Consider the following 27,852-nt stretch of genomic DNA (forward strand, 5'->3'; position numbering starts at 1 on the left):
TTTTATAGGATGGAGAATACACCAAACATTACTTTAAGTCAGCCCTCACTCAATGACGTATCATAACCTACTGCTGCATATTACAGTGGTTCAAAGCAAAGGCAAATTTAGCTTTCCAACCTAGAATTTGTCTCACAGCTAAAATTAAATTAATCTCTCAGGCTGTTCTTTCTACTTGACAATTAGGTTTTTCTGTTGGACATATTGGGTGAAGTAATATATATTTATCAAACAATTAAAAAGCCCACCAACAAATATTTGGTTATTTTGTCATTAAGAGCTTACATAAATAATGCAGTTTAAAAAACTAGCTAAAAATCAGTGTAAAATAAAATAAAATAAAAAGAGAAATTACAGGCAAGATTGATTTTTCCTGAGCTAAGAAAGTATCTGAAATCTGTATTTTGGGTCAAGTTTTGCTTTGTCAGCAGGGACAGGATTTCAACCACTATATGTGTCTCTCTGATAGCTAAGTTGAAAATTTTATGACATCTTTTTGTTTAGGCATCTAAGGACCAAATACAGTTAAAAATTTGTGAAAATAAGATTCATGAGTAGCATGGGGAAATCAGTAGGGATCTGTTGTTTCCTCCTCCTTCCACTGCAAAAGCAAAGCACACACACTGGAGCCAGCAGGTGTATGATTGCATCCTTTATGGCTGACTGCTCCATTGTTAAGTACCAAGTCAGCTGCTGGCTTGTATGGCAAACTGCTTTTTGAGGTATTTTAGTGAAACACCTGAGGTTACACTCATAGTCCTGTCTGGGACTAGACTATAGATTAATTATTTGTTCCCCATGTCTGCCATCCAACATATTCCATAAGTCTTCTCTCTCTTTAAGTGATCAAGATTGTATTCCAAATCTGAGATGAAAACAAATTCACTCCTAAAATGGGTTGAAAAGTGCTTACAGAAGGCGATAGGACATAGCAACAGGCATTTTCCAAGGAGCTTATAGGCAGCAGCCAAAGACCTGCTCTGCTAGTTTCTCTGGAGATCAAATGAGAGAGAACTAAGTACGGAGGGAGTGTCAGATCCTGTGGACGATGCCGAAGAACTCCTGCGTGTCATCTGGACGCGGTCCGGCTCAGCGTTTGTGGCAAGAGAAGAAATGTAAGCAGAGGGTGTGCCAGTGGCAGCCGAGACCGCTCCCGGAGGTGGGAACCGTCATTCCGTGCCCCGACCGAAGGAGGTGGGCAGAGGAAGGGGCAGCGTTGCACGGGCGGCAGTCAGTGCTGCCCCCGCCCGCGCCGCGCTCGGAGCGCCCGGAGCGGCGGCGGGCCCGGCGGGCGCTGTCCCCGGGCCGGTGCTGAAGGGGCGGCCCCGCTCGGCTCCTGTGGCCCCGCTCCGGCACCTGCGGCCCCGCTCGGCTCCTGTGGCCCCGCTCCGGCACCTGCGGCCCCGCTCGGCTCCTGAGGCCCCGCTCCGGCACCTGCGGCAGTGCCATGGCCGTGGCCGCGCTCCTCGGCCCCGGTAAGTGCGGCGGGCGGGCAGCTCCGGCCGCCCCCTCCTCCCCTCCTCCCCTCCGTCCGTCCGTCCGTCCGTCCGTCCCTCGGCACGGCTCCGGCTCCCGCGGGTCTCCGGCGGGCGCGGGGCCCGGGGCTTGGCTCGGCCCCGGGAGCGCTGCCCGGCAGGGCTGGGGCAGGGCGGCGGGAAGGCAGGAGCGGCCGGCGGGGACACCTGCTCCGAGTGAACAGCCACTGGCTGCTGGCTGGGGAGAGCTGGGTGCTGCCCGGGCTACACACAGGGCTGCTGACACTGCCTTTGGGCTTGAGTGGAGAAAAGGGGAAAATCAACAAAACTGGTACAGGAGAATATGATGAGACAAGTATGTTGTATGTTAATTTCTGTTATTCTCCTTTTCTCCTCACTGTATACTGTATACGTGCTCTTCTCTCTTTAACACCCCACTATTCTAAACTTGTATTTCTGTGTTAAAAGTATTCCGTAGGTAGTTCTGCCCCAGGTTTTGTTAAAATAAAGTTGTCTTTTATCAATTTTCAACTATATTCAAGCTATGTTCAGCTGTAGTTTGGCATTTTGACTTCAGAGCTTGTTATCCCACTGCTCTTGCCATTGGATAGAAACCACAGCTTAGTTTCCCAATATTCATTATTACTTATTTACATTATTTTAGGATTGCAGAGTTGGGAAATGTACTTCCTCCATTCCTCAGTTCCCAATCTGCAAAATGAAAGCACTAAAATGTTTATTTTTCTGCCTCCTTTTAACTTCAGGCACCAAATCCTACAGAAAACAGAGAATTGTACACCTACCCAGTGAATCAATAGGCCTTTGCATAAAAATACAGACATCTGTAGAAATTTAAATGTGTGTCTTCTTGTCAATATGGATCCCGCTAAAAGTTTTAGCTGCAAACTAACTCTTAGATACCCTCAACTCTTCTATGCAGAATCACTTAGTATTCCAAACACTTGAATAAATAAGTAAAGAGAGCAACTAAAGTACTAGCTGTCAGTTTAAGAAACTGCAGAAGCTACAGTGCCCTGGACTCTAAAATCGTATAGGGCAGTTTGTTTCCTGTAGGTTTCTGGCTGTGTACCTCCTCTGTACTGCTGAGGAATCAAAGACCCATCCATAATAGGTCATTACAGCCAAAGAAGCCCTTTCTTTGGCTGAAGTGACTTAAATCATAGATTATGCTACTCACCTCTTTATTTTGCAAAAACATCACCTCCTATTTTGGGGCCACTTTCAAGATAGGTTTAAAATGGGAAGCAGTGTGAAATACTCCCTAAAAAGTAGCAGGAAGTCTGTTCAGTCAGTCCTGTTTTGACTGTCTCAGCCACTGGTCCTTGAAAACTCTCTGAACACGAGGAAGAGAGCACAGAGACTTTGTGATGTGAATCCTAGTCAGATGAGTAAACCTTGTGTTGTGTAAGAACCTAAAAAATAGATAAATGGTCATCCAGCAAAATACCTTTTCTTAATAAATATGTGGGTTTATAATTTTGTATTGTTTTATATATGCAGTCATTTTGCCCTGTAAGGTATTTGGCAACTTTTTTTTTCCTGTCACCTGAATAAATAGTCAATAATTTCAAAATAAGAAAGACCTTTTGAGACAGTCCTAGAACTAAAATGTTGTCATAATAAGCCATAATTGTCCTATGGATAGGGCCAGCTGCACATTCCTCAAGGTCAAGAGGTAGGAGCTGTTTCTGTCAATATGTCCTCAAAGCTGAGGGACAGACACAGCCTAGGAGTGTTTCAGGCTGGAAATCACCACCAGTCCTGCATGGATCTGAGAACTGCCAGGAATATGCACCACTGAGGAAGGATTAGCACCAGCTATAATAAGCACATGTGGCCTCTTTGTTGTCTCAGAGACACACAAGATGCTGTTGCACCTGTCAATTATTATGTATTAAATGTTGCTTCATATTTATCAGCATGTGTCCAAAAAGTGTTCCAATTTCTTCAGATAGGGTCTGAACAAATCCTGAAGCAATATTTCATGCCTCTTGCAAATGATGTTTAAGGGATTAAACAATGCTGGAAACCACTCAAATTCCACATGCACTTACCTGAACATGATGGGGGGGGGGAAGGTATTTTATTAGAGAGATGCCGTGTTCTTCAACAAGTAAAGAAAACACATCTGGTGTTTAGCAGGTAGTTTGATAAGGCCTGAAATCAGTGACTGAAACTTAATTTTATAGAAAATAAAGACACATGATTACAAATTAGAGGTTGCCTTACCATGGGAATGTTAATGAAAGAGCTAAACTCCAGCTGATTTCTCCTTTCTTAACATGGCAATTTAATTTTCTACTGATAAGTCACAGGCAGTGCTGCTATAAAATTCTTTATCTTGAAACCTCCAGAAATTTTTTATGTAATTAGCAGGCTCAATGCACCCAGGAAAGCAGATGAAGACATATATGTGAGGGTTGCTTTCAAGAAATGATGCATCTGTGAAGTAAAAATAAAGAGAGTGAAGAGTACTGCATTTATAAAATAAAATCATATTTATTATTTTACAGTTGTGTAGTTGTCAAATCTCTTTCACACACTCTATTAATAGGAATTCCTAAACAGCTTAGTTTGGTGAGATTTCATGTGAATAAAGTACTGTTTCTTCTGAATTTTATACTGTCTTCCTTTCTGTAATTTATTATGGAGCTCAGAACTGCAACAATTTCTATATATCCATGCACCAATGTCATATATAACTATGGTTACTGTTACAATACTGGGGCAAAACCAATGCAAAATATGCCAAACTGAAACTTTGAACATTTAAATTTAATTTTCCAGTTACAAAACGGAGGAAAACTTTGTTCTGCTAAAAATTAATTTGATAGCAATTTGAATCTATAGAAAAAACTATAGTAAATTATATTTTTAAAACCTATGTTTAAAGGAAAAGGGTCAGTACAGTATCTACTGCTTTAAATAGTCATTATATTCTGTTTTTACAGTGTTATTCATTTACTTCACATGTATATCTACTGTCCAGACTACTGACTGTCTGCACTTGAGGGAGCAGTGTCTTAATGGTGGAAATGGATGTGAGAGTGTCTGGAATGTGGTTGAAGATGCCTGCAATATTTCAGGTAATTCTGTATGTTGTACACACCTTAATTTTGAATTGCTATATGCAATTGCATATTCATAATTTATTACAATATCCCTGTGTCAACTAAATGAAGTCAGTGAGATTTTAAAGAGAGAAATTAGGCAAAAAACAATCAGCTTCTGAAATCCTTTGCAGTGGCCAATGCTACTTTCAGTAACAGTCACACTGTCTCTTCAAGAGAGTGATAAATGAAATTTCTGCACTGGGAACAAAGTCAGAGCCTGAATCAACTCGAGAAGTCTGAATTCAGCAGAAATTAGGCTCTTGTGGGATCCTGTTAAATAAAGCCTGTGTGCAACTGGTGAAGAAGTTCCAGCTTTGTTTCACACAATTTGGAGGAGTTGATCTGCCCCCTCCCTGGCAGTATTCAAGGCCAGGTTGGACACGGCTTTGGGGAACCTGTCCTAGTGGAAGACATCCCTGCAAATGGCAGAGGGGTTGAAGGTCCCTTCCAATCTAAACAATTCTGTGGTTCTATAATCTAACACAATACCCAAAACAATGTAGTAGTTACTTAGAGTAATTTTTTAATTATTGTACTAGAGTAAGAAACAGATAAAACATTCACCTCTAGTGTGAGCTATCTGAATGAATGCCTCTGTCTGTCTGATCTGTTGCATGTATTTGATGTCCCAAATGTCCCAAGACAATATTTCAAATAATTAGAGTAGAAAATTCTCTTTGGGGGTCTAGGGTGTCCTTTTCCAGATACTTATCTACTTTGCATAGAATGTCTTTATACTTTTAAGAACAGATGAAGTAAATGAAAAGTATATGATAATATAACAGTTACAACAGTTCCCAAAGCAGCTGGGCTGCAGCACATGTTCTATTGATCTGTTGAATATTTTATGTGAAATGAAACAGTTTCAAAAGATATGGATGCTGTTTAGAAGAAAAAAAATTGGAATATGCAGTACTTTCTGGCTCAAGTGCCCTAAAGATGAGCTCTCTAGAACCAAAACAGAACCAGAACAAGCTAAATTTGTTTCTCTCACATCATTCACAAACACATTAGCACCAGCACTACTTGCCACGCAGATATATGTTTGTGCTTAGCCTGTTAATCTTGGTACCCTGCAGCCAGATGAAGTGGGCCAGCATGATTCCTTCTGTGGCCCCCCTTTGGGTGTGTGGTATTGTCCCATAATATGAAATTTCCCTTTCTTATTATCTTATGTACTTATTCACTGATGTTAAAGATATTTGTAACTGGGCCAGAGAAATCTTCCAGAAATCATTCTTGTGACTGCTTGTTTGTATTCGCATCTGTATGTTTCCTTAGGATAATAGCTTTTGGCAAGGACTCTCCAGCATTGCAGAGCACTCAGATATTGTGTTGGGTCTAGGACAAATTATACTAAATGTGCTTATTAGGTACCATGATCCCAGAGCATGTAAATCCAGCCAGAGAGCTGATGGTACCTCTCAGACAGCCCACAGAAACAGTGTAGAAAACCCACCAGCAGCATCATTAGTAAGAGTAACATTACACTGTCTCTCATGTGCAAGTCTAGAAACTTCATGCTGTAGGAATGGAGAATGTCCTTTGAGCACACACATGTTACTGGAGGCAATAGACAATGGGGTAAATATTTGTTTTGTTAGTTTCTTTGTGCAAAACCTAACTACAAATTATAATGGAACTCCTTTGGGGTACAAGTTCGATAACTCAGTCCATCAGACTGTAACCTCAAAGTTAAATGTGTACATTATCAAGACCTCCATCTTTTGCTCTTCAGTGCAGGTCTGGGAACACTCTCCAAACTACTGCCTAAGTAGTCACTCCTTTTCCTGTCAAATTTTCCATCACTTCTTCCCCACTACTCCAGCAGCATTTCCAGAGTCTCAGTTTATAATCTTCAGGGTCCAATCCTTCTTTCACCTCTGTGGCCAAAATGTGGTGGAAAGAAAAAACAGAGTGTGAAAATGTCTATGAATCAGCTTCCAGGTCAGGATAGAAAAGATAGAAATATTAAATTTTGATGAAATAAGATTTTTCATTTTGAAAAGATCAAAAGAGTTTCAGCACTGCTGAATGAAGACTTTTAGGTTTGGGTTTTTATGGTGTATTTGTGGGATTGGTTATTTGTTTGTTTTCCTTCTGTTATTTCAGTGTAAAAAGAAAAGACATTTCTGAACTCTGATTTAACCATAAGTATAAATTTTCTTTATTTTTTTGCATGGGAAACAGAAAAGGTTTTCAAAAGAAAAAAAACCAACTCAGATCACTTACGTTTTAAGGAATCACATTTTGAATTAGATCTGGATGAGTTTAATTTTCCTAGAATAGCAGACTCATTGAGGTTGGAAGGATCTCTGGAGATCTATCCAAACTGTGGTGTCACCAGTGCTAGAGAGGAAAACCTCACACTTTCCCCTGTAGTCTTCAAATTCAATTCCCACTGAGATGACTGAAGAGCTGATTAAGCAAAAGCAGAGATTATCACTCAGGGAGTGTCAGCTTCTACTCTGTCATGCTTCTATCTGTGGTCCTGTGTACATGAATTGTGCACCTATAAATAAATCAAATTATGAATAATGGCTGCCAAACACTAGGCTGAGAGAGCATTTTTTTTGTGTAAATGCCTTAGAAGCATATGTATAAGATAAAATATATTACCTCGAACTAATCCCTGGTAAAGCAACAATAATTGAAAACCAGTAATAAAATATTTTCTGCTGTTAATCACAGCTGAATCAATACCATGTACAAACAGAGCAATGCTGATAATAGGTTATTTCTACACAGTTTTTAAGAAGTCATGCAATGGAGCCCCATAAATCTGATGTGCTTCCTGCTCGTGTCTGTGCCCTTTGCATGTTGGTAGCCCCACAGCCTCTCCCCAGCCCCAGCTGTCAGGTGCTGACTCAGCACAGTGAGATCACAGCACAGGGGCCACTGAACACAGCCCCCAACTCCTGGCCACGACTGGTCAGTGGCATGAAGACAGGTGAGCTGAGTGAGGCTGGGGTGCTGTGCAAAATATACTGGGGTATGGGGGTTTATTCTTCTAGTTCTACTCACCTTCACCCTTGAAGTGTGATCTGGACCTTGAAAAAGACAGTCACAAATTTTGTGAATAAGCTAATTTTTACACCAGCTTCTCCTGATCTTTATTGCTCTCTTTCTACAGGAATATATTTTCCTGAAATTCTTTTATTCTCCCTTTCTTAGTTGATAAAATACGGAGTAGAATATCCACACACTCATCTTCATGGGCCATGTCACTGCATCCTTTTCATCCTATTTTTATGGTCAGGAAGTATCCTATGTCTGTGACCTTCAATAAATCTCCTGAGTTCCTTGACTTCTGGAACTGTGAGTGCTAAGGGTCAGGGGTCATGATCTACTTCTGAAAAAGCAGAAGGAAATTTGAAGATGGGGTTGGAGAGATACAGGCAACCCCAGCCACCATCACCTCTTTCTTTGCTGATGGAAGAGGTGGAGTGGGAGCAGAGGCTGGGACCTGCAGCTCTTGCTGGCCTGTGCCATTCCCCTCTAGCAGGGTATTATTTGATATATCCCCCAAACCCTCCTTAGTCAGCAACTGGAGAAAGGTCAATGCAGAGACTGGTAGAAAAAGGGGGGATCAGGACAGGGATGTGAAGTCAGGAATAGCTGATTCTCATCACTTCAGGCAGTGGCAAAATTGCACTGTTTCCTCCTGCAGAGCTTTGCCTCTGCTGCCTTCCACTGCTATTTGTGTCAGCAACAGATAAGTGATTTTAAACCCAGCTCACATCAAAGCTTGCCCGTGGTGCTGGTGACAGAGGACTTCTTGTCACTTGCAGTTTTACTGAGTGCAGAATCTTTGCTGCCCCACACCTGGGGAAGCAGCCAGGCAGGGGGCAGGCAGCACCATTAGCAGGGCAGAGACATCAGCCTGTGTGCCCAGGAGACAGAAACCAGTCCTCATGCTGCCTTGTGACCTGGCTGGATCTCGTGAGCCACAGACTGCTTCTCTTACATATTGTGAGACATTTGATATCTGTGAGGTAAAGAGAGGAAATGTGCTGGTTTGGGGATCCACATACCTGTTTTGACAAGGTAAATCATGGCTTTCACAAAATAAAACTTATCTAAATCAAATGAAATTGCTTCACTTGTTACATTCTTAAGTAATGTTTAACTTAAGCAATAATAAATCATAGAATCATATAATGATAAGGGTTGAGGGTCCTTAGAGATCATCTAGTCCCATCTCCCCCTGTCCTGGGCAGGGACACCTCCCACTAGACCAGGTTGCTCAAGGCCTTATCAAACTGTTTTTGAACATTGCCAGGGATGGGGCATTTACAGCCTCCCTGAGCAACCTCTTCTGATGTCTCATCATCCTCACTGTAAAAAATTTCTTCCTAAAATCTAACCTAAATTTCTCTTCTTTCAGTTTGTATCCATTACTCCTTGTTATGTCACTACAGTTCCTGACAAAGAGTGTCTCTCTCACTTCCCTTAGGCCCCTTCAGATATTGGAAGGTTGTTGTGAGGTTTCCACACAACTTTCTCTTCTCCAGGCTGAACAGCCCCAACTTTCTCAGCCTGTCCTTGTAGGGGAAGAGCTCCAGTCCTGCTATCAACTTCCTGACCCTTGTCTGGACCTTCTTCTACGGTTCCACGTCCTTCTTATGCTGGGAACACCAGAGCTGGATGCAGCACTCCAGGTGGGGTTTCATGAGAGCAGAGTAGAGGTGTAGAATCACCTCCTTCCACCTGCTGGCCACGCTGCTTTTGATGCAGCCCAGGGCACACTTGGCTTTGAGTGAGCACTCACTGTCAGCTCACAACAGGCTTTTCATCAACCTTTGCACCCAAGTCTCATTCTGCAGGGCTGCTCTCAATCCCCTCGCTGCCCAGCCTGCAGGTGTGTCTGGTATTGCCATGACCCAAGTGCAGGACCTTGCACTTTGCTTCATTGAACATCAGAAGGTTTGCATTGTCCCACTTCTCAAGCCTGCCAGGGTCCCTCCAGGGGCATCCCTTCCCTCCAATGTGCCAACTGCACCACACAGCTTGGTGCCATCAGTGAATTTGCTGAGGATGCACACAATCCCACTATCATCATCATAATAATATTTTTGAAAAGCTTTTAGCTCATAAAGTAGATGGTTGATTGATTTACCTTTGTACCACAAACTATTACATGTTCTTTATTTTCCCCACACATACGTGGAAAATATGACCTGACATCCTGTGTGACTGTCTTTACCACTGAGTCCAAGTGCACATGCAAATAGACTTGAAAATAGGCCAGCAAACTAGAGTTTCTGCACCTTTTTTTTATGTTAACTTCTCCCTCATTTTTATTCTAAAATTCCTAAAAATCAGACTATTCTTGGGCTGCTTTAAATTTGTTGTCATTCTTAAACTTAGGCAGTGAAGTTGTTCTGTGGGGTTGGGGTTCAAGGGAATATCTAAATGGCATTTGTAGGCTTGCACCATCCTCAAACGAGAGAGGGAATCTGACCCAGAGCAAGCATCTCCTCAGCCTGGGGTTCTCATCACCATTATCATGGGGCTGGCTCTGCCCTCTGTGTCCTGTCTCACTCCATCACACAGTGCCTCAAGCCTGCACTGTGTGTTCCTGTCCCTGTACCAGGCACCTCATTTCTGCTACACAGGAGGTAAGTCTCTCAGTTCAGGCTGTGCCCCTTCCACACCTAAGCACCTTTTTAGTTTGGTCTCAGTGCCTGACCTGCCTAAAATAAAAGGTGAGAGTTTAAGGTTTTATGTACTTTGAGAGCAGATTTTCTGGTAATGGATCAGATCAAATAAAAGAAGTCAAACCCACAGCTTTATTTTATTACTTTGAATATTATTTAAAATTTGTAAAATATGACAAACTGTCTTCTCTTGGCAAAGCATATTATTTTTGTTCTTCAATTGAATTGTTTTATGTAACCATATCCCTTAAGCATTCATAAACATTAATGAAATTATAATTTTAATGGTGAGTTCTAGGTAATAGATGCAAGGCAGAAGACAGTGTTGGATGTAATAGAATAATCCAGGTCCTGGCTGACGAATACCCAGAATTTAGAAACTGTGTCTGCACTACAGACAATATCTGCAGCATCACAACCTTGCTTGGGAAACTGTGCAGTATTAATAAAGGTAACTGAACATAAATTTGTAATTATGAAGACCAAACCCAGTAATTTTGCAACCACCATTTTAAGTGGATTCGACTTTCTTTGCTTATTCTCAAGTCTGATAAATGCCCCCAAAAAATTAGTCTTGTCTTTTCTGTGATATTCATGCTCTAGCATGCATATGAAAGAAATGCCACAAACAAAAGCAATAAAATGCATGTGAGAAATTCAAATGGCTTCTAAAGTTCTTGTTGAATCCACTGGAAAGCAAGAGTGAATTCACAATGTGTGTTGAAGGCTACTCAATGCCCATGGAAATTTAAGAGCCACTGGATCTAGGTTGTGTATATAGCCACATTCAGTAACTTCTGAATGGGAGGATAATTCATGGGGATGCACAGGGGTGCAGTTGTGTAACACTGTGTTGCAGGAGGACCTTCACTACATCTAGGAGAGGTTACTGGATATGTGAAACATAGTCACCACCTGCATAAAGCTGTACATAATATATAGAGTACATATTTTAAAAATTCTATTGTAATCAATGGGCCGAGCTCCCCTCAATTTATTTTTATTTTTCTGAGAACTCTTATCCACGCAGAAAGTCTATCTCTGTAATTGAGAGTTGCTTAGTACACGAAGAAGTTGCAGTTTCTGGTTCAAAGTCTCCTGGCATAATGATTAGCAAAGCTGACACAAGAGAGATAAAATCAGCCAGTGAATGAGAGTCTGCAAAGTGAGTTTCAAAGTGATTCCTGGCACTGATCCATCACACTCTGCTGGCCTTACACAGCATTCATCATAGTACTAGACTGAACATTCATATAGTACTAGACTATATGGCCTTATTGCAGAGGGAATAGTAACATCCTGATCTGCCCCAAACTCCTTGCCTCAAACAGGAAGGATGGATATCTGAAGCCTAATGTTGATGTCATTGGAACAGTTGCTTTTGCTTCTAGGAAAATGACATAACGTTATATTTTTTTTTGACAATTGACATTACATTTCTCACCACTATAGAAACAAGTTTGGATAGATTTACAGTAGTGTTGGGTTTACCTACAAGGGACAGCATATGGTGTTGTTAGGCACTTTCAGGAGTACTTCTCCCTGTCTAACTTAAATTGCTATTTTAGGTGATGAATCAACCATCTTCTGGAGTTGTCATTCTCTCTTTAAGAATGATGTATTTACTTAAGATTATACCATGATATGTCCAAGCTGTAGGTGGTTAAAATTATGTGAAGTTAAACTCTTTTGTGAGGATTTTTTACTACTGTTTGGCAGCTGAACTGTTAGAGTGAACTGTACTATACAGCTAACAGCACACCGTAAACATGAGGAAGATTCATTAGTTTGTTAGAGTCTGGAATTACTATGTGTTTGCACACAGCTCAGAATTAAACTAGGGCTGTTTCACTCAATGTAATGCATTAAGACAAGCACCCTTTTCCTGAGATTTTGTACTCTGATGATGATCAGTCGTCTATTTGATTTGTTACTCTGTTTGTACCTGTTTCTGCAGACTATTTGGAGTCTCCGTCGAGGCTGGACACTGAACTGGGTGTCAGGCCCCCCAGGAGCCCCGGGGCGCAGGGGCGCTCTGAGGACTTGGGGAGCTGCAGCGTGGCGATGCGGCGCTGCCGGGAGCAGCCGCGCTGCTCGGCCGCGCACAGGAGCTTCCAGCGGGGCTGCCGGGCACCTGCAGGCACCTGCAGCTCCCCCCGGCCTGCCAAGTGTCTGCTGGCCTGGAAAGAACTGAGGACAACGCCTCTGGGAAGGTGCACGTGCCCAGAGCCGCGTCAGACGAGATGCATTAAAATATGGAAGGGAATATTTAACAACCCTTGTTTACAACACTCACAGGAGAGCCAAGCCTCGGGAGCTGGTGACAATGATGGCAGTGATGATGACTATAATGCTGATGTTGATGGTGAGAAAAATCTGTTGGTGCTCTTCCAGCAGTCTGAATGCTTTCTACATAGCAGTAGTGTTTTTTGCCCATTTGCAATTCAAAATTGTAAATATGATCATTTTAGGAGGTTTAGTTACAAATAAATTCAGAATCTGATACAATATGATAGCCTGAGTGCAAATACTGTCATTCTTCAATGTGTTAATTTGATGCAACCTTATCTAAATAAGTTATTTTCAGTTTTTCACTATAATTAGAAGCGGTATAAGACCAACAAAAATAATTTACTAATAGCAAGAATTGTCTGCTAGCCTTGACTTTAGGTCATGACAAGCAGTTAGTTGAACTTGAAAACTGGTCCATTGATAAGCACATTAAGGCCCCTGCCTTTTATGTATTTACAAGAAATCTGACTTTACAATGCACTGAGAAGCTCTGAAAAACTCTTACTGAGTCCACAGGATCTTTAATTATGTAAAAAATGCTAGGAGCAGCCTTTGATAAACTATGCTTTGACCCCAAAACTTATGAATATATGTAATAGTGAATTCAGAATTTATTAGTAGGTTTTATTTGGTCAAACTAATTTGTTTTATTCTTGTTTATTTTTATTCCTGGTGCTATGCCAGCAAGACAGCCAATACTTTAAGGTTAAAAGGCTAAGATGTTATTTACAATTTATGCCTGTACCTGTATCTTTTTCTTCTAGACAATATTAGTATGGAAAGAAAATTACAATGGGGTTTATCTGCTCTCTCCAAACAAGGTAAGTCTGAATTTACTTATGAATCCTAATAAATACTTTTAGCTCAGTTTTCAGACAGTGTACAACATTCCTTCAGATTAAAATTAATACTTTTCATTGAAATGGATGAGCAGGGAGTTAATAGACCAAACGTATCTTCAGTTAAGGTACTGGGTGCAGAAGAACCCAAAAATGTAACACGTAACAATCGAGTAAGATAAATGGAAATCAGGTAACAATCATGATTCTGTCAAACAGAGCCAAATCTTATCCCATAAGCATTTTAGGGTCTAGAATTTTTAGATATCTTTGGAAGGTTTATTTCAGTCTCGAAATACCTAAACTGATGTTAAAAGCACAAAAAGGCCATTTATATTCTCTTCATTACTTGAGCATAAGACTGCACACTGGAGATTTCAGCTGTTTCAGGAGGGTTGCTTGTGAGCAGTGCAAGCAGTGCAAGAAAGAAGTATGAAGTTACTCAATAGGCTTAAAAGAAGCAAGAAAGGAGGAAGAGCTGGATCAGAGTTTTGGGAATCAAGCTTGATTTATTGGAATTATGTAGACAGGACACCTACCAGTCATCACTGGTGTTGAGAAAAATTTTCTTGAGATTTTATTTTAAAAACTGTTATTGGTTTTAGCACACACAAACAGGAGCTGTTTGGATGTGAACAGGGAGTGTGTTGAAGATGAAGTGTGTAACAAACAGCTGTCCCTGTACCTAAAAGTTTGCTCAGTAAATAAGAAGTGCAACGTGGAAGGATGTCAAGCCGCCATAAGGTTCTTCTATGGAAACATGCCTTTTGAAGTTGCCCAAATGATGATATTTTGTGACTGCATCCAGCATGATGAATCCTGCCACAGAGCCAAAGAACTTCTCCATGGCAAGCCCTGTGCAGTTACTGTAGTTCCACCCCCATCATGTTTGAATGTAGTCCAGATGTGTGAAGAGAATGAATTGTGCAGGTGAGTAGAAGTATTTTGCCCACTAAGGTGCTTTTTAATAAAGGTTTTGTCAAACCATTTTTATTATACTCTATATATCCCAGCCACAACAAAATTATTTTCTGCAGTGTATCTGCTGTGTTTGACATCGTCACAGATGTTTGGATCAACTGTGGTAATTCCAGAAGTAATGCCACAAGTAAATTGAAATGATTAATTTTCAGAAAGGTTTGGAATCTAATGTGGGCTTCTCTTCTGCCTGTATCATGACACTTAACACCATTTCTGCTGGACAAACTATGCCATTGCATATTTTCATTACCCCTTTCTTCAGATAACACCTGCCTGTCTGCACCTTTGCCCTCCACCAGTTTGCCCAAGTTGTGCAGCAGACCAGACAAAGTTTGTTTGGTAAAAGTAATTACCTTTCCAGGGCAGAGTCTGACCCTTTGTACCCGACAGCCACGCAACCAGCTTGGCCTCTTCAAAAATCTTTTATCTTCTTCTCTTCATCTCAAGGATACTTGCAAAAAGCTTTCAAAAATCTGGCCTGAAACATGCACAGACCACCAAACTCATGAAGGATAATGCCTTTTCAACATTTCATTTTATATTTTTAAAACATGCAACAGGATTACCATATTTGTATTTCAACCTAATTGCCTCCTTTTAAGGACAGTCAATTGGCCCACTTTGTTTTCAGTGTGGTCACCTTGTGGATTAGAGTTGAATTTTACCTCAAAGCTGTGCTTAAATTAACCTTCAGTCAATAAACCAGGAGGCCAAGAGATGGTTTTGGTTTTGTGCAGATTATTCAGATTGATGTCAGTAACAACAGCCAAAGGGCTATAAATGTATGTCTGTACATGTATAGACATGTAATGTCATTATGGCTGAGTTCCCCATCATTTTGGGAACATTAATGTTTCCTGGCACTGACAATAAATGCATATAATTAGCAAAATTAGTCTGTGAATTATGGCTAGTCACATCCATAAATCAGGAGGTGAATGAAAATAATTCCATTAGAACAGAGGTGGCATCTGCTTTGAGATCTTTGCTTGTGTAATAAAAATATTTACAAAAGTTTTCTAGGCAGTATTGCAACAGTCCATGCTTTTCTGTGTGACATGCTTGTGGCTATTACACAATATCAACTGCTAATTAATAACATATATAGCATATATGTTATTATATGTTATAGCATATCATAACATATATGATTAAGACATAATATTTTAATAACTTAATGTATTGTACACTAGGCTTTACCTTTATCATCTCCTAAAATATAATATGCTAGATTTTTTTTAAACTATTATCTACATATTTTTTAGTTAATTTATAATGGATATTTTCTATTGTCATATACAGTGCATTAAAGGCCAATTTTATTTCATCCTAACAGTAAATAAATGGAAATAATTTGAGATTACTGAACTGAGTAGTTCTTCATGTAATTTATCTCTGCTGTCAATTTATCTTTAAGTTCACAGTACTTTTTCCGGAGCCTTTGACATTTTATATTGTGTTAACATTTGCAGGGCCAAGGGGTGGCATTAGATGTAGATTATTTAATGCTAAATAAGTTGAATGTTTGTTCTTCCTTCACCCTGCTCAAAAGCAGATCCATTAGAACGGCACATGATGTGGTTTCATTGGGATGACTGGTCTAGTTCCTGTATTCACATTTCTTCTCTGAGTATCTGAGAGTGTTGGAATTCACACTGTATTTTCTGGACTCTGGGAAGCAGGTGCTGAGTAGAACTACAGTTGCTTTTCCTCAAAATCAGAGCAGAATTTATGTCAGCTATCAGTGAATATTGCAATTTTTAAGGCTTAAGTGGTACCTTGGAAATGCACTCCTTTAGTGGCGTTCATTAAATGTCTTTTTATGAAATCATGTTAGTTAAAGTGTCATTGTGTACTTCTTTTGTTTTTCTTTTTTTTTCTCCCCTACCAGGAAAAAATACGCAACTTTTCGGTCAAAGTGTTGGAGACATGTGACAAAAAAATGTTATAATGATGAAGCTTGTCTTGAAACTTTGCTCAAGGATGACGTGCCCTGTTCTGCCACCGCTGATTGCAAAGCAGCCTACGTCAGCAGCTGGGGCACGATGCTGCTCACGGAGTGCACCTGCCAAAATGTGCCTCCCTTGGAGCAGCCTTTGTGTGAGCTCTTCCATCACATGCTGCACAGCAAATCCTGCTTCAGGGACTTACGTGAGTAACACTTCCAGCTTTACAGAATAATTAGTTTTAAAGAGAATTAAGATCCTAATTTACATCAAATCTTTGCTACCACTGGTTTCAGCAAGATCTATAGCTGTGGGTTTTTTAAAACACAAACCAAAACAAAAATTGAACATAAAGTTTTCTTCCTCTGGTATGGGGAAAACTTATAATAGTATTAAACCAATGAAATTGACTACATGTCTCATTACTTGAATATCTGAAATAAAGAAATAATTTCTAGAGTCTATATTAATATGCAGATTAGAAAAGTCCAAAGTCATCCTGGTTTTGGCTTAATGTTGTACTTTGGTACACTGTTTTTACAAATAATACAAAGTAGCATTTGGGTTTTTTTTCTTTTCTTCTTGGAGTCTGAATATTAGTAAACCTTAGTAAACACATATTTAGCAACAGAATAAATTCTGCAGAAAATAGCTTCAATTATTTAAAGAAGGCTTTAGGATTTGGTCTTCAGTAAAAACACTGGGTGTAATTGAGATTAAATATAGGTACTTTCTCGGATCCAGTAACGACTTTCATGTACTTGATTAGCTAAATATTTTTTGTCAAATATACATGTCTTTGCCAAGCCTTTGGTTTAGAGAATTGTTAATGCTATAAATGGAAATATGGGAGCAAATATTAATATTTTAGTCTGAATCTGCAAAGTGTCTTCAAAGCAAAGCTCCTCTTTGTCCCCAGTTATTGTGTCCTGGGTCACATCACAGGGTGGTTCTCTATCATGGGGTGGTTCCTGGTCTCCTGCAGTATAAACTGAACCTGGAGGTTCATCTGCAGCCTCTGCAGTGCTCCAGCTGCATGCAGACATCTGCTCCATCAACCAGATCAAAGACCAATGTATTCTCTTCTCCTCAAATCTCTGACTTACCACACCAACTATTTTGCAATATAAATCCTCTTAGGATATGTTACTCACTGGTGCATCATGCCCTGTGCCAGCTGTCTTCTACATGTATACTCCAAAATTATGTACATTCTTAAACTAACCTGGGAGAGGTAATGATACCTAAAGATTTCAATGAAAAGAAATGGTTCTTTCATAGTTTTATCTGAGGGACAGTGCTTTGAAAACATATATGGATTGTGTGCATGCATTTCATTGAGTGAAGTAGTTACACCTTTAGTTCTAGAAACCAAAATGGTACCACTGATAAGGGTGTAACTTTTTTTCATGTCACTCAAAGGCTGCCCAAAAATTAAAATCAAGTTGCTGAAACATTGCTCTTAGTTTAGTTAATCATTACTCAAATCCAGATTCTGAGAAAATATTTAAAATCTTGTAACAGCTACCCTGGAAAAGTGATAATGTAACACACTTAGACTTGAGACTTCTAGCAGTGATTTTGCTGATGAATATTATTTACTTGCTTGCTTTAGGGCTGAATTTAACAGTCCAAATGAGTGAGCACATCATCCTGTTAGTTATTTCTTAACGTACAAAACAAAAAAAAGATCCTCATGTCTGAATAATCAAATAATTGCTGATGAGCTTTTGCCATTCCCTGAAGCAGTCTCAGGATAAAATGGTTTGAGGGTTTTTGTGATTGAAACTTCCCTAACCTAATTGGGACTGAAGAATGGAAACTTATGTTTCTTATGTTGTGCAACAATTTCCTGGTGGTTAAAAAAAAAGAATTTGGGGATCCAGAGCCTTTGGTGGATCAGGTGGATCAGTACCTACTCTACAGACCCCTTCCAGCTTTCTTTTTTTTTTTTTTCCCCTAGATGTCTAGTTGTGATGCAGCTAAACCGATGATGGTGATGATTATAGGTTTTATTACAAAGCATGTTTTTAATGCCATTCTCTGCATGGCAGTACAGAGATGTGGAGTGATTACTGTACAGTGCCCACCCAACCCCATGTGCTGAATTTTTCCTCTGGCCTGGGGCTGATCTTTGGCTGACTTTCTCTCTTACAATGGCAATGATCTGTAAACATTTCTGGATAGCAAATACCCAGGGTATGAGAAGGGAATCTTTGCCTCTAGAACTGGTCCATGAGTGGTGTTTACACCATCTCTTCTTCCTACCTTTGCATGGCACTGCCTTTGCTCCAAGTGCTGTTCTCAAGGCTGTGCTCACAGTGAAAGGACTGCAGACTCAGTAAAAGGCAAGAATTGTGACTGACTGCTGCTGTGTGAAGCAGAAGCACAGGGTGGATCATTGCCAATGTAGGATCAGTGTCTCAACAGGAATAAGAAAAAATGTCAGTGAGGGAAATAAAAAATTTAGGTTTCCAAAATATTTTAAGTCTGGGTTATACTTTTGGATCTCACAGAAAAAAATCCAAATAACAGGTAGGTTTAGTCCATTGTTATTTGGACAGTGTTCCAGGCTGCAAATGTGTGCCTTTCTTATATTACTAAAATTTCTCCGCTTGCTGTTTATGTGGGTGAGCAGCTGTGTACTGTATCATTTAGCCTTCTACTCTGTAAATATACTACTTAAGTAAACCTCCTATTTTCCATTTCAACAGAAGATATGTATTTTCAGATATATTCATGAAATCATGCCCACTGAGAGGACAGGCCTTTCTTAAAAAAATTGTTGAGGTCTAGCAACACAGCTGGAGCATAAACTCTGCCTTGTGGAAATTACTTCAGACTGCTACCCCTTTCTCACCACTTCTGTATTGGTTTGGTGGACCCAATTCTTTTGGTGGGCCTATTTTTAAAACAGTTTATGTGAAAAGAGAATTTAAGCTCTTTTGTGGCAGAGAATATTTTCAAAGCATGCTTGTCATCCGTAAGAAAAACTGAGGTAGAACAGGAAGAACTATTATGCACTCATTCAATTTGTTCATCAAATATCAGTAAACAGTATTTTTAAATAGCTCCCTTTTTAAATTATGTCTTTTAGCAAAATATCAAACAATATTCACTTATATAATTATTTTAAACTAATATTTTAAATTGATATTTTCTTTCCAATATCCAGGTCAAATTTCTATTCAGAAGAAGGGTTTTCACTGGGTAAATACAGAAATGCCAGGGGAAAAGATTTCTGGAGCACAGCTCCATTCTTCTGCAATTAATGGTGAGTTTGGGCAAGTCACTCCATGATTTCCACAGCACTGCTCTCCTTGGGTGGGTTCAGGCAAGTGAGCTTGATCTGCTGCTCCTTCATTTGGTCTGGAAATCTCCTGTTTGGCTTAGCTTATATATCCACAAAATAAAGTTAATCAGACTGAATCAATTGCCCTGACAAATGGTTTTGAAATAGATGTCTCACAATCGCTGTATTATAATTGGGGAAAATTAAGCTATTAAGCCTGCCAGAGCCTGACTCTCTGTAGAATCATTAGAGAGTAGTAGCCATAACGTGTAACACAAATTATTATCTTTGATGCCACACCTACTTCTATCTCTCTTGACTTTCTGTAGTAGTTACAGCAACAAAATTAGAAGCCACAGTAAGTGGTCTGAGAAGGGGCTTGTGTTACACTCCATCGGACTCTACCTTCTTACACAACAGGAGGGCACACAGTACCCCTTGGGCTGAAAAGCTGCAACTTTTATTTCCTTTTATTTCTTTTATTAGAGCTGCTGCTTTTCTTTCCATGAATTTACATTAAGAAATTAAGGAACATAAAGCTAAAGGATATTGAATTAATATACAAATGTTTTCATTGCTGAAATAATATTATTTTATATTTCCTTTTGAGGGGCCCAATTACAGAGTGAGAACTATAAAGAGCTTAATGCACAAATATCACCTCTAATGAGAATGACCTGTTCTACCTTGTGCAGGGCAGATTACAATTCTCCAGACTAATACTACAAATTAGTTCCCAGAACTCTTCCTACAGAATGCTTTTGACTGTGAAAAAAATAATTCAATATCTGCATGCAGTAGAAAATGAAGTGACTTCTAACCTTTCCATCCTTCAACTATTGCTGAAGTGGGCAACCTGGATAAGGGATAAAAAGGATATAAAAATGGATTAAGGGAATGGGATTCCTGAGACTTGTGTGTGCATAATTAAGCATTTGGCTGTTAGCATTAAAGTTCCTTAAGAATCATTCATGTCATCCAAGTGCTCTGTGTAGCCAGAGAAGAAAGTCAGGGACCCTCAAAGGAAGAGTAGTCCAATTTTTTTGGACTGCCTTTGCTGAAAGTATTGACTTCTCTTTTCCAATTGCAGAGGGAGCCTGAATCCCTAGTTAGAACAAGACTCTAGAGGTTAAATAATGCAAGTCATAATGCAAGAAATGCAAAAATATGAGATATTGCACCCCTGTCACTAGTTCTAACTGCAGACTCTTTCAGTGGGTAAAATGCATTTTACATTTCACTTAGAGATTCAGATAAATATTTGCAAGAAGCAGCCTGTACCCAGTTAATTCTGTTCACATTGAAGTCTGAATACTTTCCAAAAACCATTCCTTGAAGTCTTAACAGAACTTTGGATAACTTTAGAAAAATAAAAAGAATGCTGACCAGCCTAAATTATACAATAAAATATTCCTTCTATTGTAGCTGTCATGTACATGAGATGGGAACTTTAAGCCATGAAAGTCTCATAGGAAGTCAGGTCAAGAAGAAGAATTTGATTCAGGATATCTGCCTGATGGTAAAAAACATACTGCAAATTGTTTCATAAATCCCACTGCCAAAAATCTAACTCAGTGTCCTAGATTCAAATACTAATAAATGTGCATTACTCAGGCTGCAAAGGGAATTATCATCTTTACAAAATATTTATCTTTAATGAAATAAAATCCCAAAAAGAATTCAGGGCACAGAGGCAAAACAGTTAAGTTGTCAAGTATGGCCTTTCACATGTGTGGAGACTTTTGAAGGCATTTGCTTCTTGGCTATTTTCTTCTCAAAAAATATGAGATAAAATCTGCTGATGTCTCTACATTAAAATCTCAGAAGAATCCTTTACTTAGTTTGTCACTGAAAGATACAAGGAACTCTTTAACCAGATGGAATGAATGGCCGTCTACAGATGAACATGCTCAGAAGAAACTCAGCATGTCTTCAGCTTTTTTTTTAGGTTTATACTTAAAAATATAGCTTACTGTTCAAAAAACCAGTTAGATTTCTCTATTTTTTTCAGCAGCATTGCAAATCATACAATTGGATAAAATTGCTTTAATAGAAGGAGTCTTTCACAATAAGTAATAAATCTAAGCATATATACCTATATTCAAATATATTTGTAAATAAATAGAACCATGGAAGTTAAAAATTGTTATTTCAGGTTTGGGGTAAAAAATGTGATACCAGGATTTTGTAAAAATCTGGACTGGATTTAAACACGTTCACATTCTCAGGAGGGAACAGGCCAACAGAGTCATCTTTGGGCTGATACAACTCTCTTAACAAAATGTGATGTGGGCAGAGTCAGAACCATATAAAAGTTAATGAGACTTTTCCTGTAAGCTTGAATTTGATCTCATTTTGGAAACAATATCATAAAGTTATAAATCAAATAAGATTTCTCTAAACTTCTAATATGCCTACCTAATTATGCATCTTCAGCCTGGCTTTGGCTTTATCCTATGCAAATGATATCAATGACTTTACAGATCCAAATAATTTAAAAGATTGCTTCCTGCACATTGGTTTGAAAAGTGATTCATGTGGGAAGATAAGGATTTATTTTCATCACCATGGAGCTTTGAGGCTAAGTTGTGAGTTATTTAGGGAAGAGGAAGCTAGAAATACAGAACTCTTACCCTGTTCTTGTGAAATACAATATAATTAGACTTGATCCAAAATTGTTGAAGTCTCATCTTAAATTGTAGTGTTATCATATATTTCCTACCAAGGAGTAGAGTGCTTAGATAAACAAGTAATTGGCAGGGTTTATCTGTAAGCATACCAGCTGCTGTGGGAACTGAGATTAGTTCAGCTCCAGTGACTTTAATGTGTAAGGTATCAAACACTGTCAGTCTGATGGTTTTATAAATGTAGAAAAAAGCCTGTGAGAAGCTGCAGGTAGCCAAGAAACCTCTGAGCAGAGGCTGGGATTAATCTGTTTGATGAATATGCACTAGCCATACCTAAGCAGGTAGATCCACTATAGAGTAAGATTCACCAAAATCCCTCTTTGTTCCTGACAGAACTGAATCAACATCTCTTTTACCAGCAATTCATCAAAAATGTAGCATTTTTTCAGATTTTGTCAAAAAAATAGAAAAAAAATCACTTGGTCACTTCAGTGTTTTGTTTGATTGAAATGAAGCACCTTTTACAAAATTTATAAGAAAAAGATCACAATGTTCTGTTGAAAATTTATTAGCCCATTTTTAAGCATCCATGACTGTACAATATATAATGTTAGATATAATAATTTTTGTGGTGACATACTTTAAAAGTTTCCATTTGCCTAAAATATGTGTGAAAGTCACTTTCCACTTCAAAAAAGTAAGAAACTGTTGCCCCTACAACTGCTCCTACACTTGTAAAAAGTTTTCAAAAATAGCTGCATGTACAATTCAGACTCAAACTGAAAAAAAGGCCTACAAATTACTCTTTTGCTAAAACCCATCATCTTAAAGAAATGCTGTAACTTGAGAGCTAGGCCAACTGCTGATATAGTTTTTAATATATGTTATTAGCAGTCCCTCTCTAAGACAGACCTCAGGTAGACGTCTTTCTTCAAAAATTCGCCATATTAAATATCCTCCAGTAGGTTACTGGATTAAATGGAATGTTCACTCCATTTGTGCAAATTGTGGTTTGATCACTGCTTTCACTTTCTTACATTGGAAAACTTGAATGTGGGGTAGTTTTTTGAGAAAAAGTGAGAACAGTCCTACAATGAAAGCCAGGCAGGTCCAACACCCTGCTCAGCTCCTTGTTTTCCTTGCTGTGGAAAACATATTCACTCTCTCCTGTCAGGGCTGCTGCAGCATCCATACCATCTGTGCTTGTATCATATGATACACTACACCTGCTGCATGTATGCAGTGCACACAGAAATGCCTCGTTTAGGTTTGTGTGTGCATATACATAACACATGGAGCATATAATAACTGATAACTTATTCAGAGACCAGAATATGGCCTTCTCACAGCCCAGAGAAGTGGCTCAGTGCTGAGCCCAGGGATCCATCCCTTCCTTAGTGAATGTTTCACTGGATAATAGGATGGAGAAGCTTGGGAGCAGCCAGGGCCCTCTGTGTTTGAGTTCCTCTATAAACAAAACTTACCTGAGTGTACAAAGCCAACAGAATCAGTGCAACAGGAAAGTCACAGAAAGGTCTCATGTTTTATGCTTGTGGCTCTGCATTTGTGGCCTCTCCATCCTGTGTCCAGGGCTCATATTGCACTCCCAACTGAAATGTTTCTTTCACATATTTGATCAAAACCAATGGATTCATTACGTCAGGGAAAAAAAGAGTTACCCCTCCTTTGGAAAATAAAATTTGTAACAGCTCCCAGTTTTTCAACAGTTGGAATTTTTAGCACATAAGCCACCAAAGTGACTTCTTGGTGAGAAGCCTAACTGAAAAAGGAAACTCTACAGGAATGGGGCCCAGAAAAACAGTGTTAGATCCCATTTGATGTTAATTTGATTCTAGGTGGAGCATTGCTCTAGACTGTAATTACAGTAATATGTGAAAAAGAAAAATAAGTCTAGTTGATAAGTAAGAGCCAATTCTGCTCTGATACACAGAATAACATTAACATTTTAAAATCAAAAGGGAGAATATTCCAAAATAAAAATCATAGTAACAAGCTGTTCCCCTGCAGCAGAGTGAAAAGTAATGCTATACATATGAAGTGCTATCAGAGCTGGCATTTACTAAAAGAAGTCTGAAAATTGCATTGGATCAAATGGCAAAGGTAGAGTTATTCCTACTACTGACATACATCTAGATCTTTTCCCTCCTTTTAATTACATTTGTCAAAATTGATAGCTAATTTGCCTCACATATGTATGATTTTCAATACAGATCTCAAATCCGATTCTCATTACTAAACAAGCAGATGTTTCTTTTCTGATTTCTGTTTTTATTTTTAGGTGAAACTGTCTACATTATTGCTTACTCCTCCTGCATAGCTCTCATCCTAGGAATAGTCCTGTTGACTCTGCTAAAGATCAGGTAATTTGATAGGGATATTAATCACTGGTTCTAGGAAATCGAAAAACCAGAAAATAAAATGGTTTGACTTAGTTAAAAGGTGGGCATTGTGATTGTCTTTAAAAACAGTCCAGCATGCCCCAGTGATGGAAAGAACTGACATTGTGGGTGTCAGCAGGGAAGAGTGAAATACGAGATGTATCTACAATGCCCTCCATTCATGCAGAGATCCCAGGCTTTGGGAGGTTTCATTTCCTGTCCCATGGCAGGGGAAGGTGAAATCTGAATTCAAAAATTCTGTGAGACTACGTTCCTAGCCCCATAGCAGGCAGGGGTAATGCAAAAAGGAAATGAGCATATTCGGCATTATAACATTTTGAAACCAAATCATGAATGCTGCTATTGTAGCTAATATTCTTGCCAAATGCCATTTTTGCTCATAGGAGTCTGTAAACAACACCCACCATCCCTGCCATCCTTTTCTTTTCCCCCCTCTCTCCTTCCCTCCCTCCCTCTCTCTGTATGAGAAACTGCCCATACACCAATGCTTGGTAAGAAAACAGAAATGTGCATTCACTTAGTTAAATGAACACGGCCTTTTCTTAAATGATACATTTTCTTGGACCAAATTAAATGGCCAGATTTCAAGAATTACACTGTCAGATGATAGGTAACAGAACATGATGTAGCAGGAGCTATATATAGTGGGAGGGATATTGAGTCAAATTTAATTATTAAGTTCCGAGGCAGATCAAAGAGGAATTGTAGAAAAATTCAAAAGGCAAGTCAAGGATCTATGGGAACAGAGGCTTTCTCTTTAGGTTTGCAGAATTATTACTATTACAGAAATATCAGCATATAAAGAAAATTCAGATTTAAAGAATACAGAAAATGGAAGAAAGAACAATGCATTAATAAACATGAAGGGGATTATTTTATACCACATTGTTCATCATAAAAAGAGGAGAATTTTGCCACTGATTTCAATTAAGCCAAAGTTCAAACCAAAAGCTGAGTAGTTTATTGTTAAATACATGCACATTCTTTGTTTTCAGAGCCTGCAGAACAAAACATGAGTCAAGAAGTCCCTCGCCAGACCATTCTTCTGAAACATTTATAGCCCATTATAAAAGTCACAGATGAACTACTCTGTTGCTTGTGCTTTTTAAGGCTATTCCTGAGAGCCAGCCTGTTGTACATATGTGATAATAAAATATATATTAGAAAAACGACTATAAATTATGAAATTTTGTAGTTAAGCATACAAAATATTTTTTTATATTTATTAGCTTATTTTTAGCCTTTCAAAAGCTGAAAAAAAGGGTAAAAATGGTAAAACTGTGCTCTCTCTTATTTGGGTAAATCCACAGATCTGTCCTGAGCTGTACATTTCCTACATTTTTAGATGCACATGACACTGATATAAATGCTGTATCAACAATGGCAATCTTTGAAGGCACCCTTTCTGATCTCAACTCATCTGGAAGAAATAAAAAAAGTCCATTCAGAAACATTTTAGAGACCTGATAAAGAGCACATATGTGGCAGTTTTGTATACCTGGCTCCCAGGTACCAAGTACCTGAAGCAGCTGTCACAGAAAAGCTGCCTGTAGTTTGATGGTGGAGCACTTGCAGGGTAGGAGGAGATCAGGATTACAACCCTCCATGAACTAAAATGACTCTCTGGAATAATGCTTTGACTCCAAAATGTTGTTGCTGAAAATGTTTTTAATTTCTCCTCCAATATGCTTCTAAAATAAATGAGTGGAGTTTGTCACTTTGAATACAATAACTTTAGAAAACAATTTTTTGGTCTGAATGCCCAGTGGAGAAAGTCACTTGCTTGGGGCTGCAGTGCCTGCTTCTCAAGAGAGAAGCTGTAACCCATCTCACCATCTGTGTTTCCTATTCATTGTCCCTAGGTAAGACACAAAGTGCCTGATTGTCTCCATGCACAGTTCTGGGAGACATGGTCCCTAAACACCATCCTGGATCCCACTCTGTGGCTATGAGCTCTGGATTTCTCTCTATAGCTGAGTTGTTTTGCTAGATTTAACCTTCTATTTACTGCCAGTGAGTTGTCTTTGTTAAATCTTTGTGACAATCTAGTCCTGGTGAGCACAAAATAATGGACTGCTGTTTCTTATTCAGCTGTTACCATGAATAGCACATGTATTGCCTTGTTATAATGGCATTTGATTAATTAACTTTATTTCTAATGTGATTAGTTTTAATTTTGTTTGAATTATTGCTAAATGTAACTCACCTCCAGTTTTGACCATGAGACCAATGGTCTAGGGCCACATCTAGTGTGAGATGACAGATCTAGGACTAGAAATTAATGTGATCAGAAAAGCAAGAATCTCTACTCTTCTACGTGACTCTTGCTTCTGGCTTTGGTAGCTTGCAAAGTTGTTACTGTAGAGCAAAATCTTAAGTCTGCAGTTCTGTTGGGGAGAGGCTTAGAAATCTTACACAATTATTACAACATGGATTTTCTCTGTCTCTATCATCTGCATAAACCAAAGAAAGTCATTTTTGTTTTGAAATCAAATGTTCTGTCATACTAAGTCAGCATTTGGAAAAAAACACAGAAACAGAGAAGTGAAGTTCATTTGTTAATCAAAAAGATCTGCTTTAGCAGTCCAGCAATTTGCAGCATCTGGACTAACTCTCACCAAAGTGCTATATTCACATTCTTCATTTTAAAACTGTGAAATGGGAAGATTTTAAACTGAAAATAGTGTTGAGAATATCTTGGATAAAAACATTTAATTACACAGGAAATGTACTTTTGACATGAAACCTGTGCTGGTTTTCAGTCTGACTTCAAAAACCAGTGAATCTTCCATTCACAAAATTTGAGGCGATACATTTAAATTCAGATTTTACTAAACCTCGATCAACAACAACAAAAAAATTACCTTCTTAGAAACTTTTTTTTTTCTAATTATCGTATATTTAGACACTAGAAACACAACTCAAAGATGTGCTTATTTACACACACACAGTCACAAACAAGTATGTAAAATGTATTTGAAACTGAGGGTATTTTACTCTGAGAGACAACAAGATATTTAGTGGCTCTTGTTTTCTTTGCAATTTCACAGGCTCTCTCTTAAGAGATTACTTAGATGCTTAATGGGAAAAGTACATTCCCTCCACTCCATGTGTACAAAGTAGTCTGCCAATTGTATCTTGGTGTTAGTTGTTAAATAAAGGCATTTCTGCTGGGATGATCTGTAT

At 38.9% G+C, this 27,852-nt stretch overlaps 1 protein-coding gene across 4 annotated transcripts; it reads left to right on the forward strand.

Moving 5' to 3' along the window:
• Positions 1–1,389: 1,389 nt before the first annotated feature.
• On the forward strand, positions 1,390–27,842 carry GFRAL (GDNF family receptor alpha like). 4 transcript variants are annotated; one of them, XM_066547313.1, is made up of 10 exons: positions 1,390–1,475; positions 4,448–4,582; positions 10,562–10,720; positions 12,227–12,634; positions 13,326–13,382; positions 14,006–14,330; positions 16,273–16,532; positions 19,503–19,601; positions 24,546–24,627; positions 25,662–27,842. In XM_066547313.1, the coding sequence occupies exons 1-10, from the start codon at positions 1,448–1,450 to the stop codon at positions 25,747–25,749; spliced, it is 1,641 nt and encodes a 546-aa protein (XP_066403410.1). In that variant the 5' UTR covers positions 1,390–1,447; the 3' UTR covers positions 25,750–27,842. The 4 variants fall into 4 exon arrangements, with proteins under 4 accessions (XP_066403410.1, XP_066403412.1, XP_066403411.1 ...); XM_066547315.1 differs by having other exon boundaries at positions 26,529–27,842; XM_066547314.1 differs by having other exon boundaries at positions 10,568–10,720.
• The last annotated feature ends 10 nt before the right edge of the window (positions 27,843–27,852 follow it).

Source organism: Molothrus aeneus, chromosome 3 (genome assembly GCF_037042795.1).
Source record: "Molothrus aeneus isolate 106 chromosome 3, BPBGC_Maene_1.0, whole genome shotgun sequence".
Taxonomy (NCBI): domain Eukaryota; kingdom Metazoa; phylum Chordata; class Aves; order Passeriformes; family Icteridae; genus Molothrus; species Molothrus aeneus.

What these genes read in the sequence shown, in the direction of transcription:
- GFRAL (XM_066547313.1), top strand. Translation starts at nt 1,448, where the DNA reads ATGGCCGTGGCCGCGCTCCTCGGCCCCG. An exon ending in ACTGTGCAGTATTAATAAAG is followed by an intron (nt 10,721 to 12,226) that starts GTAACTGAACAT and finishes CTGTTTCTGCAG; the next exon opens with ACTATTTGGAGTCTCCGTCG. An exon ending in TTGACTCTGCTAAAGATCAG is followed by an intron (nt 24,628 to 25,661) that starts GTAATTTGATAG and finishes CTTTGTTTTCAG; the next exon opens with AGCCTGCAGAACAAAACATG.